Source organism: Pundamilia nyererei, unplaced genomic scaffold, assembly GCF_000239375.1.
Source record: "Pundamilia nyererei isolate P.nyererei 1_Seehausen unplaced genomic scaffold, PunNye1.0 scaffold00154, whole genome shotgun sequence".
In the NCBI taxonomy this organism is placed as follows: domain Eukaryota; kingdom Metazoa; phylum Chordata; class Actinopteri; order Cichliformes; family Cichlidae; genus Pundamilia; species Pundamilia nyererei.
This window is the reverse complement of record NW_005187555.1, coordinates 850,348-863,086: the sequence shown is the minus strand read 5'-3', so window position 1 is coordinate 863,086 and position 12,739 is coordinate 850,348. Positions and strand designations below refer to the sequence as shown.

At 45.0% G+C, this 12,739-nt stretch overlaps 1 protein-coding gene across 1 annotated transcript in view; it reads left to right on the top strand.

The window, feature by feature from the left end:
* calml4b (calmodulin-like 4b) overlaps positions 1-6,504 on the top strand; it is an 8,320-nt gene extending 1,816 nt beyond the window's left edge. Inside the window, exons 3-5 of the mRNA XM_005745101.2 lie at positions 1,075-1,215; positions 2,240-2,428; positions 6,402-6,504. Coding sequence (XP_005745158.1) covers positions 1,075-1,215; positions 2,240-2,428; positions 6,402-6,499 — 428 coding nt within the window. The 3' untranslated portion in view covers positions 6,500-6,504. The remainder of the gene's footprint in view (positions 1-1,074; positions 1,216-2,239; positions 2,429-6,401) is intronic.
* The last annotated feature ends 6,235 nt before the right edge of the window (positions 6,505-12,739 follow it).

The window sequence follows — 12,739 nt, the reverse complement described above, 5'->3', positions numbered from 1 at the left end:
GTTGTTCTTCATCTTGATCTTCGCCTTGAGGTGACTGTTGTTGGCACTATATGAATAAAATTGAATTGAATCAAAGCTGCATGTAAACAAAGAACAAGACTTCAGCAGCTTGAAGAAACCAAAGACCTCATACAGCCGTCAGCACGGTGGAGGAGGGACGATGATCTGAGTGGACCATGAGCTCCTCTGTAGAGTCAGTGTGAGGCCGTGTGTCCCACAGCTGAAGCTTGGACCAAACCGGCTCATCAACAGGACAAAGATCCCAGCACAGCAGCAGGTCTGCAACAGAACGACTGAAGAAGAGAAGAACGGAGCTGCTGCAGAGCTCAGAGAGCTGTGCATGAACGAATGTTGCAAACCTGAATGAGGCGACGCAACTAAAACTCCTCCACAGTGATGAGGCAGATAAAGACATCACTGCACGTTTTTGGTGCTAAAACAGGTTCTTCGGCTGGAGTGAATGCAGAGTCCTGTGAAGCACGGCTGTGTATTACATAGCATGTACAGTGGATGCAAAAGTATTCGGCCCCCTTGAACTTTTCCACATTTTGTCACATTACAGCCACAAACATGAATCAATGTTATTGGAATTCTAGGTGAAAGACCAACACAAAGTGGTGCACACGTGAGAAGTGGAACGCAAATCATACATTTTGTACAAATAAATAACTGCAAAGTGGGGCTACCTCACAGCCACACTCTTTGTGGGCAAGTTCAAGGGGGCCGAATACTTTTGCATCCACTGTAGTATGTGAACAGATGTAACCTTGGTACAGAAAGATAAAGGCGCCTTTGAGGCTCATTTGCAGCAGATGGGACGTGCACGCGTGTCCGATCGGTCTCGCTGCCTCTGGAGGAGCTGCGAGTGAAGTTTAACACGTTTGTCTCAGGAGTGAAGGCTGAAGTTGCTCTTTAGTTTCCTTTGCACCTTGTTAGCATCATCCACCTTCTCCCAGCAGGTGATGCACTCAGGCTGAGACCTGCTGACATCACTGATGTCAGCAGTGATGTCCACATGACAAAGCAACAATGTGGACTCCTGCACATGTGTATAACGTGTTCATGTGTCCGCAGAGTTTAAGGAGTGTTTCTCGCTGTACGACCGCCAGCGGAAAGGCAAGATCGAAGCCAAGGAGCTGATAACAGTGATGCGATGCCTTGGGTCGAGCCCCACCCCCTCCGAGGTCCAGCGCCACCTCCTGAGCCACAACATGGGTAGAGTATTCCCGAAATCATCCTTCCGACTCCTTATTTCTGATTTCTGAGGTGACGCAGTAATAACTCAAATCAGGGAAAGTGCTGAAATGAAACAGTTCAGCTCACCAGCCCACGAGCAGCGCAGCTATTTCAGTGAGCAAACCAAGCATTTATCACCTCATGTGATCTTAATGGCTCCATTTGTGTTTATCAAACCTGACCTGCTTGCTTTGTCCCCTGTGTTGCCTTCATCTTCCTCACCGCACCAACGGAGTCAAAAACATGTGAAAAGTTGTCGGAGACGCAGATGATCGATTCTCTCGGCCTCCACTTTCCCCCGTATGCTCACGAGAGGCTGTGGAGGTCCTGGAGGAGAGTGTTACTGTTTGGATAATGTTCACCTTATTTTCCAAAGACTGGAGACCCCGGGGCAGATCCCTGAGATCAGGTCTCTCAGCTGGGTCGGGTGGAGGACGTGGCAGAGGAATGAGACCCTGATATGCAAGATTGGGCTGGTATTTCCAGCATGTTTGACAGAAGGGGCTGAGATAAATAATCCAATGTGGACAGATTAATGGATTTACCTGAAGATAAAGATTTTAATATCCTGAGATCAAGTATAAGTTATTCAGTCATTGTTGTAAGAAGACAGCAAGCCTGAACGAAGCTCCTGTTTCCATGTCAGCGCCCCTGAACCTTAGATTTCCTGCAAAGCTGCGAAAGTTTGAGGAGTAATTTTAAATTTGCTGTAGTTTTGATATTTGTGTCTGTTTCCATAAAGGAGGTGATATTTGTTTTTCCTTGTTTCTCTCATACACACTGAGATCAGCCTGGAGGAAGCTGTGTGTGTTCTGGTTAATTAACTGCATATCGTCAGCAGCTACCTCACAGCCACACTCTTTACATTTGCTTTTATTGCTTTAGTGTTTGTTCATTTCATATACACTGTGTGGTACTTTCTCCCCCGCCCTTCCCTTCTCCTGCAGTGGCCTCATTTCTTTGTGCCAGTAAAAGCAGATCTCTGTTTTCTTTCTGCTCACAGGCCGGGAAGGAGAGCTGGACTTCTCCACCTTCCTGAGCATCATGCACCGGCAGCTCCAGCAGGAGGCGCCAGAGCAGGAGATTTTGGAGGCCATGAGGATGGCCGACAAGGAGCAGAAAGGCTTCATCCTGGCCTCTGAGCTGCGAGCCAAACTCACTGGGCTGGGAGAGAAACTGACAGACAAAGAGGGTGAGTGTCTCCTAAAACCACTCACGTTTAACCCTCTCGAGGCAGGCGTTGCAGATTTGCAACAGTTAAAAACTAACAACCCGATTACCCCACATACATGTTTTATGAGTTTTTTTTACTCAGAAGTACCACTGCAGGTATTCTCTTGTGCATTAGCAACAAAAACTTAATTTGAGCCTGAGAGGGTTAATCCAGTCGCCTCAAGGTGCTTTATATTGTAAGGTAGACCCACAATAGTACATAGAGAGATATACCCAACAATGACCCCCTATGAGCAGCACTTTGGCGACAGTGGGAAGGAAAAACTACCTTTTAACAGGAAGAAACCTCCAACAGAACCAGGTTCAGGGAGGGGCGGGGCCATCTGCTGTGATATAAGGAAGACAGGACAAAGACATGCTTTTGACAAGTGGAAGTGAATCCTCGTGCACGGTGTTGTTACAGGCAGCAAAGTTACTGCTCATTGAGCTCTGCAGTTTTCAGCATTTCAGACTTTTAATCCATTTCTACACAGAAGTTGGTGACAGTGAAAACAGAGCTCTGCAGCATCACAAACCAACAACTCAGCATTTTGCTTCTTTGTTGCCCACAGATGGCTGAGCGAGATTGTTTCTGTAGACTTTAATACCTGAAGCCTCACATAGCAAGAAGAATGCGTGCTGTTATGCATGTGGAATGAACACGAGGAGTGTAGGAGCCATATGAGTTGTTCCTTTTTTGATTAAGTGGGTTGGTTTAAATGCAATCACTGTACTGGTGCACGGGCGTGGGGCGTGACTCATGGGTGTGTTAGGTGGTAAATGTGGTTGCACTCACCTGTTCACCGCACCTGATGTTGATGAGCAGAAACCTTCTGTCGACCGCAGCTTGAGTCAGCTTGACTGTAACTTGATGTATGGTTTATGCACTAATTTATGCCACAGGCCGATGTTGTAGTTTGGTGTAGTAATTGGGGGAATTTTTTGTGAGTTGCAGTTATTTTGTTTGTGCAGTCTGTGCATTTGTTTAATAGTTTGATCCCATGTGCTGATTCGTATAGTGGACAGTACCATGTGGAATAAAAGGAGCAAATAGTACAGAAGTGCATCTCATGTGTTTCCTGTTGCACGTCATCTGTGTCCTCATGTTTAGCCTGCCGCGGCCGTTGGTTGGAGGAGCCGCAATAAGGAGGTTCATAATATTTTGTGTTCTTCTCCACATCCTGCAGGGTTTTGGTTTGCACTCGTCTGACTGGTTCCCATTCTCCACTTTAACTGCTGATAAAAGGTCTTTTAAGGAGCTCCTATCAGAACACGTCATTTCCCCGAGGACGCGTCTAATCCATCTGAATGATTGTGTCGTTTCCAGAGAGAGGGAACACCTTACACTAATCCATCCTTCTTTCTTTCTGTTGCTTTCATCATTACTGAAACAAACTGGCTGCATCTCTGTTTAAATGATTGGCCTGTTAGTAGAACTGCCATGTTTGATCAACACATCCACCAAGTCACTGACGGGTCAAAAAAGTGCAATGCTAAAATGCAATTTAACTTAAAAAAATGCTAATAGTTATTGAAACGTTTAATATAAAAACTACAGAAATGGCTGGTTTAGTTTAAGTTCAGTCAAAAAGCTCATGAAACATGTCGGTCTTATTGGTAATTAAAGTATTTTATGTCATCATGTCTTGATCTAAGTAGCTCTCTGAGGCTCTCTAAAGAGAAGGTTGAGAAGCTGGAAAGAGATTTAAAAATGCTCCCAGTTATTAGAAATGGACGAGTCCACTGTAAGAAGAGTCATGAGTCGTCCAGGAGCATTGACCCGACTGAGGAGAGCATGTTTTGTGATACTTCAAATGAAGCCTGTCCTCATTTAGAAGAATATTACTGCAAAACTATTTTGCACTGAGCACACTGTGCTTTCAAAGAGCCGCCTCTTTGGAAGAAAGCGCTCTGCACGACTAATTAAAGATAGACTTGTTTGGCTGAAACAGACCGTCGATGTTTTTAGCGCAGACTAAAGGCGCTGAAATCCAAAAACAACTGTGGAGCCCGATGGAAGAAATGCTCTTTCATATCAAAGAGTGCTTGAAGCTAGCGTGAGGCTATCTGTCCGAAAGTTAAAACAAAAGTCCAACTTTGAAAGTAATAATGATGCTCAGCACGCTAACAAATACACCAAGGAATGGCTCAGAAAGAAGAGATGGAGGTTATGAAACACCAAGAGCCCCAAAATCCCACCGAGGGAAGAAAAAGACATCATAGAAAGCCTTCAAATACTTTTTGTAACTGATGAATTTGGAGAACTTCAGCATTTGGCCTGGCTGTGCTGTTACTTTTTTAACAGCATATTACATTAATATTTATTTTTGCTGAATAACGTAGCAGCTTCAGCTTCTCCTGTGGTGGTGTTCAAGCACTCGGCTGTTATCAGTTTCACCTGCGATGCCAAAAAACCCAACACAGGCTGTAAGGCAACATTTATGAACAGATATGACTTTCTATGAAAACTCAATGAAAGGATCTATTACTCAATGTCAAACATATGTTGTGTAGCGCTTTGCAAAAAATCTCGAGCCACTCTTCATGTCTTTACATCCATGTAGGTTCACAGTCATTCAGGTCCTGGAGCTGGAAAAAAGAAGGAAACATGACGTCCTTTAGTTTGTGAAGACTTCTTCATAAATGCCACGGCTTTATCGAGAGGCTGTTTGGTGTCTCCAGTGTCTGAGTGCTCCTCACTGCACTGCTACACTACGCTGTTTAGTTTGTGTCTGAGTGTGTAGCGTGGTCTGAGGTGCACTGGGATGTCGAGACTCTCCTGAGTTTCTCTGATAAACCTGCTACATCAGGGATGAAGCGTTGTTCTGTTTGTCCTTCTCATCCTCCATAGCTGGTGTCTGATCTTCTTTTTTCTGCATCTTTGCTGATTTGATGAGAACCACATGTTACACATGCTTCCTTTAGGTGTGCGTTCCTTCTTTCTCCCTTCAGGCTTAGAGGGAACATGTTCTGCCTGGTGTTGGGTCCTGTTACTCCAAGTCTGTGTTCCAGAGGGTGATGGGAGTCAGAGAGGAGGTACTGGTCCATGTGTGTGGGCTTCTGTAAACTTCAGTGTTGAGGTTTCCATTGTCCTCAGTGTTCATGGCACTGTTATCTTTGTGTCTTCCCTGGTGTATTTGATGTTTCTATCCAGATTTGATTCCACTTCTTGGGTTTTGATTTTGACCCAGGTGTCGTCCATGTTTCGGTATCATCGGCTAGGTGCTGTCCCTTCCTGCATGTAAATGACGGGCGATCGTGGCTCAAGAGTTGGGAGTTTGCCTTGTAATCTGAAGGTTGCCGGTTCGAGTCCCGGCTTGTGAAGCGCTATACAAATACAGACCATTTACCATTTCAAAGGTTGGACACACCAGGGAGCCCATGGCACATCCATGTTTGTGTCTGTAAAAACCCTCGTTGTGGAGGTGAAGCTGGTTCTGTTTTCTGTCTGCTGCCTCGGTTGTAAGGATACAAGACTGAGACCACATCAGAGGACACAATGGTTTCATCTGGATCCAGTGCAAGTTTCTGGACCTTGTTGGTAGAGTTGGTGGGGTTCTTGGAAATGTTGTAGGAGGCTGAGTTTATACTGATACCCTGTCACCCGCCGTCATGTGGGACCTGTGAAATTCTCTGTAAAGGGTTTTAATGAGAACTTTATTTAAAGAAATTGGCATCTAATTTCCATCATTTTATTCAGGACAACCTGAATGATCAGAATAAATATGCTTCATTCATGTGACATGAATGCACACGCTTATGGCCCTGAAACAGAATATAAAACGAAATATCAGAATTTCCTTCTAATCACAGACAAAAGCTGATGATTGGTTTGCTTTTCTAAAACTGGAGCTGCTGACAGGGAGAAGAATGGAGACACACTTTCTACAGGTTTCTATTACATCTGGAACAAATGAGTTAACTGTGATTGACAGCTGTGTCTGTGTTTTCAGTGGACGAGCTGCTGCAGGAGGCGGGTGTTGGAGCAGATGGGCGGGTCCACTGCGAGCAGTTCGCTAAAGTAGCGACACGCTGCCACAGAAAGCACTGACGTCACAACTGACATCCTCTCTGCTGTCGAAACAACGACACTGTGCTCAAGCGTCTCCACGTAGTCAGAGTGTAGATAAAGTCAGACGTTTGGAGGCAGGTCCGTCTTTCACTGCAGCTGCAAACTTTGCATGTGACAAATAAAAGGCTTGACTGGTGAGAAGGAATATTTGCAGCTGGAAGAGCAGCCGCCTTATTTCTATTAGAAGAGAAAGAAAACAAAGGGACCATCTGACGCACAACACACAGTAAAAATAAAACCTTTTGTTCAGAACATGCTGCCTCCTTTGATTATTGTTGCTATACTTCAAGCTTTACTTTAACTTCACATGAACTGGCAGCCAAGTGTCTCATCGTAGAGACCATCACCATCATCATCAACTCAGGTCGCTGTGTTTGCACAAACTGACATCAGTCAGAGGAGAGTCTGTGTTCCCTCACTCCGGGTGTTCCTGCTCTTACACTGGAACGGAGCAGGAACTGGGATGGGATGGTAAAACTGACACCTCTGACTGGCCCCATTAACTCATTTCATTTCACTTTTATCAGTTTTCCCAATTTATTATAATTTTTTTGTAACTACAAGTTTAAAACCCCCCCAAAAAACTCAAAATAGTTTATAATTGGAACAAACAAAGAGTTGATTCGTTGGGGACAAAGAGAGTGAGTCCGCTGCCAGACTGATGCCGTCAAACTTACAGATGGTGTGTTCCACATTTTCCACGAGGACCTGGGAGAAAAAACCAAGACGAGTGGAAAATAAACGATGACACTTTGGTGATCCGATCTGTCGAGGCGTGGACGCTGAGGGTGTGCTGTGGTATCTGCACCGACAGATGCTTCACCTCCTGTAAGCTGCGAGGTTTTTGTCCAGCACGTCTCACACATGCACGATTGGACTGAGACCCGGGAATCTGGACGCCGCCTTCTAACATCAGCTTTGAGGTTCTTGCTCCCTGACACCTGCAAACAGGAGCCACGATGCAGAGATAACCAGTGCATTCACTTCACCCGTCACTGTATCCACTCTAACAATAAATATAAATGAAACAAAAAACCCACTGATGTCAGCAGCCTCCACCTGTCCGGAGAAGCTGGCTGACGCAGAGATGCCACCAAACCCCAAATTTCAGTCTGAGAATAACTCAGGAAAAGCTCCAGACCTGAACCAGAGCAGCACGGCTGCTGCTGGATTATGTAAAAGTGAGTGATCAGGTGACACTTGTGCAGAAAAGTCAAGAAGCTGCAAACAGGCTGTCAGGAGAAGTACTGATGAGCAGAGGGACTTTGATTAATATTTTGTAAAGATATCGAGACGTTTAATAGGCCTACATCAAAGAGAGAAGATAAACATCAGCTGTGATCATTTCTCATGTCAGCATCAAATGAAGAGGATGATGAGGCACGAAACAGAAAACCTTTTCATCTTTTCGTGTATTTATTTTTAAAAAGAAAAACTAAATGGAGTCAAGCTGGGAGATTATTCCGCTCAGAGGAAGTTATTCCATTCCATGTCTCTATCCTGGACTGCCCCTGATTTTGTTTTGTTGTAAAGACTTTATCAGTTAATCAGCATCGATTCAGCCAGAGTTTAATAGTCAGAGGAACATCTCTAACAGGGACGTGAAGTCGGCTCTGAATGTGAGAATGTGAGGTCCTGGAAACAGCTGACAGAGAGGACGCCTGTGCAGGGGTCACCGAGGTGTGTTTGTAGCGGCCGGTGTTACTCGGGCTGCCTGTTTGAGTATTTCTGTAACTCCAGCACACAAAGTGAACTTGCCTGATGTTATAACTGCTTATTGGTCTTGACTCATATTTTTGACACTATAAAGTTCTTTTACAGGCACAACGAGCCAAAAAAGACAAGAAACTCAGAGGGAGAAATCAGAGAATATCAGAGCCAGGCAGAAGAAACCGATTTGGATCAGAGAGCAGGGTGTAGCTGAGCTGAGTCGTCTGGCTGCCAGATGCCAGCAGGCTGATGCAGACGGATGAGCGAGGCAGATTACTGAGGATCGGTGTTAAGGAGGTCGAGGGCTGCAGGAAGTGGGTTACAATCAGACAAACAGATCCTTTAATTGGTTATTTGGTCAAAGTGGAGCAGAAGCCGGGGCAGGTACGACTGGCTGCAGGCTGATTGGACGTCAGGTGCTGAGTGAGGGACTGAGCGAGATGGTAATAAGAAGAACACGGCATAAAGATAAAGACGTGATAACAAAGTATTCGAACATAAACCCAACAGTATTTAAACTGGTTTGTCGTACGGTGACCTCAGACAGACGGCAGGTTTCGGCACATTGTTGCTTGTTTTTCCCACATCAGTGTGTTTGTGAACAGGAAGTCCTTCGGGATTTAAATCCTGACAAAGAAAGATTTCTGTGAAAAAAGCAGTGAAACTCAAACACTAGAGGAAGTGCAGCTTTTGCTGCTTTACTTCTGCACCCTGGAGGTTGGTGCTCGGTAATCAAAGGCTGATTCAGCTGTGACACAGTCCCAGACTCGGTGCTCTTTGCAAGGATCCTTCCTTTCTCCACGAGCGCCACATCTGCACCACAAACACTGCTTCAATCATCTTCCTCAGGAGAATATTCCACACTAAACCGTCCTGTCATTTCCTGTTAGCAGAGTTTTATGTATGGAAAACCCATCAGGCAGGTTTGGCTGCAGTCGAGACAAACCTGCGTAACCGTCCTCTAGTAATTCACAGTGACATTTCTTATATAATCGCTGGAGGAGGACACAGGTTTAAAAGCATTGCTCTGTCAGAGTCCTTTGGAGCCGGTTTGTGACGGATGTTTGGATGACGGCGCTCGACTTTCCTTTCCACAGAAGTGCTGGATCTGCATCGTGCTGCACGCCTGCTGTTATTCACTCTGACCCACAAATTGTCTGCAGCGGGGCTGAATAACTTTCAGCACTAACGGTCACGTCGAGGCCTCACCGGCCTGCTGTCTCTGCCCTCATTAATACTGATTATCAGACAGTTCACCCACACAGGTGCTCGGCCGCTCTCTGCGCTGCATTCCTCCCTATCGTGTGACGAAGCTCGGCTCATGCTGCAGTCACCGGAGGGCGCAGGTTTGCAGAATCGAGTGGATTTTAAAATCACAGTTGAGTCGAGCTGAAAAGCCAACGCTGTGAGAACATGTTTCATTTGTGTGAATGGATTAAATTCAGTTTTATTTATGGAGGTGAGGGACAGTATGGCTTCTCTTGCTTGTGGTCCTTAAGTAAATTACTGTAGTTAATTGGACGGACTTTTCCCAGCAGATCTGCCCAGATGTCCGTCTTCCATCCACCTGCTCCAGGTGTTTGTGCCCGAGTCTTCCCAGGAGCTTTGCTGTTGGGGCCGTTTGCCCCTGGTTGGGTCTACAAAGCCAAATCAGTCCTGGGTGAGGGGCTAGCCTAAGCATAGCTCGCACGAAAGATGATACTAGTCAGGCATCGAGTGACGCATGAACAAAACTGTGTTTCCCAGCACTTTCAGTTATTTTGGTCTCGGACTGAGTTCCATTTATTTTTGCTGATGTGCACCAGCTGCACAGCTGTCACACTGCAGCAGCACATGGTGCACACAGCTGTGGTCACTCATCGTGGGCATGAATGTCATTTTTTTTAATGATTTCTTTTTCAGGATTCATTTAGATGAGTTGGTTTCCTGGTACCGACCCGACTTTAAGTGTAGTCCATAAACTTTTGAAAAGACCTTCCAGAAGCTTAATGCTAAGCTGCTTTATCCAAAACCAGCTCTGATGTGTGTTTGGGGTCATTGTCCTGCTGGAACACCCGCCTGTGTCCAGCTGCTGATCTGAGGTGTAATTGCAGATTTTGGAGTCCGTCCTCCTTCTTTATTCCATCCACTTTGTCTAATGTACCAGAACCACTGGCAGTGAAACAGCCCAGAGCGTGATGCTGCCACCGCCATGCGTCACAGCTGCAGTGTTCTCAGGGTTGAAAGCCTCACCTTTGCTCCTCCAATCAGCTCCATCTTTGTCTCGTCTGACCATCAAACTTTTGGCTCGTCCACGTGAGCTCGTTGATTTTGGAGCAGGAGCTTCTTTCTTAGTCAGTCCATGGAGATGTGAGACTGGCTTCACTGTGGAAGCGCCACTGTGACGGTGTGACAGTTTGGGTCTTCTTCCTTTCATAAAGTGGCACATCTGAATAACTTGTTCAGAAATGATTCACAGACCTTCACAACTTGTGGAAATGCGCAGTTCATCTTCTTAGAACGACTCCAAGAACCTCAGAGAAGATCCGAGTCCTTCCGACGAGTGCTGTCAAACAAATGCTTTTAATTTAAAGTGTCAACCACGATCACCTACGAGAAGTTAACCGACACCGTAGAACCTTCAGCTCCATTTATTAAAGATGAAAGTGAGTGTTTGTGAATATTTGAGCCTGTTTGTGTCACGGGTCTGGGTCCGTTGGACCCAGTATGTGGAGTTTCATGTTTTTGTTATTCCATGTTTGAGGTTATTATGTTTTGGTTTTAGTTTGCATCAGGGATCGTTTTCTTGTTCTCTTGTTGTGTTTATGATGATGATTATGATGTTTATTATTTGAGTTTCATGTTTAAGGATTTGTTCTCGGTTGTATCTCACGTTTAGTTTAGTTCAGGTTCCATGTGTCATTCTGTCTGTCTCTCAGTGTCAGGTCTGCATCTTGGTGTGGTGTTCTCATTTCCTGTTTTATTGTGAAGGTCTGGGTCTCATGTGAGTGTGTTAAGTTTTACCTCTGTCTCGTCTTGTTGATCATTCCCAGCTGTGTCCACCACCTGTGTGTAATTCCCCTGTGTTTCTCTGGGTGTATTTAAGTCATGTCCTCCGTCATTGTAGTTGCTGGTCCGTCTGTGTATTCCACCCTGCCTCATCTGCGTTTCTACCATGTCTCACCCGTGTGTTCTCCCTGCTGTCCGCCGTTAGTCTCTTCTGGTCGTTCTCGTTAAGGTTTGTGCTCTGTAGTTTAGTTGATCCCAGTGTAGTTTAGTTCCAGCTCCATTTGCCGTTTGTATTTACTTTCATGTTCAATAAACCACCTTTACACCTTCACGACTGCCTGCATTTGGATCCTCCTTCATTTCCTCCACACGACTCACCTCACTCGCCATGACAGTTTGCGTTTGACAGCAGAGAAATAAATTCAATTTCTTATACACACTTCTTGTTTTTCATTAAAGATGTATACTGTACAATCATTCCACCCTGGAAAGAGAAAACGTCAAAGAAATCATTCAAAGTAAGAATGTGAAATAAATTCACACAACCTTTAACTCTGCAGCGAGGTCACACAGCAGCAGTCTGCAGGCTTTCACCAGCTTGTCTTCATGAATATTCTCAGCTCTGTATCTGCCGTGGTCACAGAACAGTCCGAACACGGTGTAACAACAGACAGCTCGCACATTACATTCATCTGCAAGATTACATGCAAAGAAGAACGCAATACGGAGCCTTCCATCCAGTGACGTCAGCGTGACGCAGCTACTTCCAAATATGACCCAAATCTGCACAAAAACCTCACTGTGTGTGTTACTGTCAGCATGTTTGCACGAGGCACAGGCGGCGTCAGTGCGCTGAAAAGTGTCTGTCAGGTAAGTCGGGGGATCGCATCTTCTGCTCTGTGGCTCCAGAAGCAGCAAATCCTCCTGATAAAGCGCCCCTCCCTCACCTCCCTCACCTCCCTCACCTCTTCACCTCCCAATTCAATTTAATTTAATTCAATTCAAATTCTTTATTGTCCAACAAGGGGAAATTAGTTTGGCAGCAGGATAAAAGTAAACAGAACAATAATATTAAACAATAATGACAATAATAGTGATAGAAAGTCACAGGACGGTTGTTTGCCATTAAGGTGACAGGATGCAGTGGGGATAAAAGAAACCTGGAGTCTTTTAGTCTTCCTTGGAGGTACTCTACAACGGCGGCCGGAAGGCAACAACCAGGGTTTTAATAGTTTTGCAATTTTCGTTAGTTTTTATTTGTATTTAGTTTTGACTTCAGATTTTCAATTTTATATCAGTTTTAATTAGTTTTTACCAATTGTTTGCTAGTTTAGTTTAAATTTTTTTTGAAAATCCTTAGTTTCAGTTTAGTTTTGATTCGTTTCAGTTATAGTTTTAGTCGTGTTTGCAAAAATTAAGTCCAACAAAATCCCAGTTTCATCACATCAGTCATTCTCTTCTGCTCATCCTTGGGTATGTTGCTATTCCAGCTACCTGCACCCTGCACAGGTCGCCTGTCTG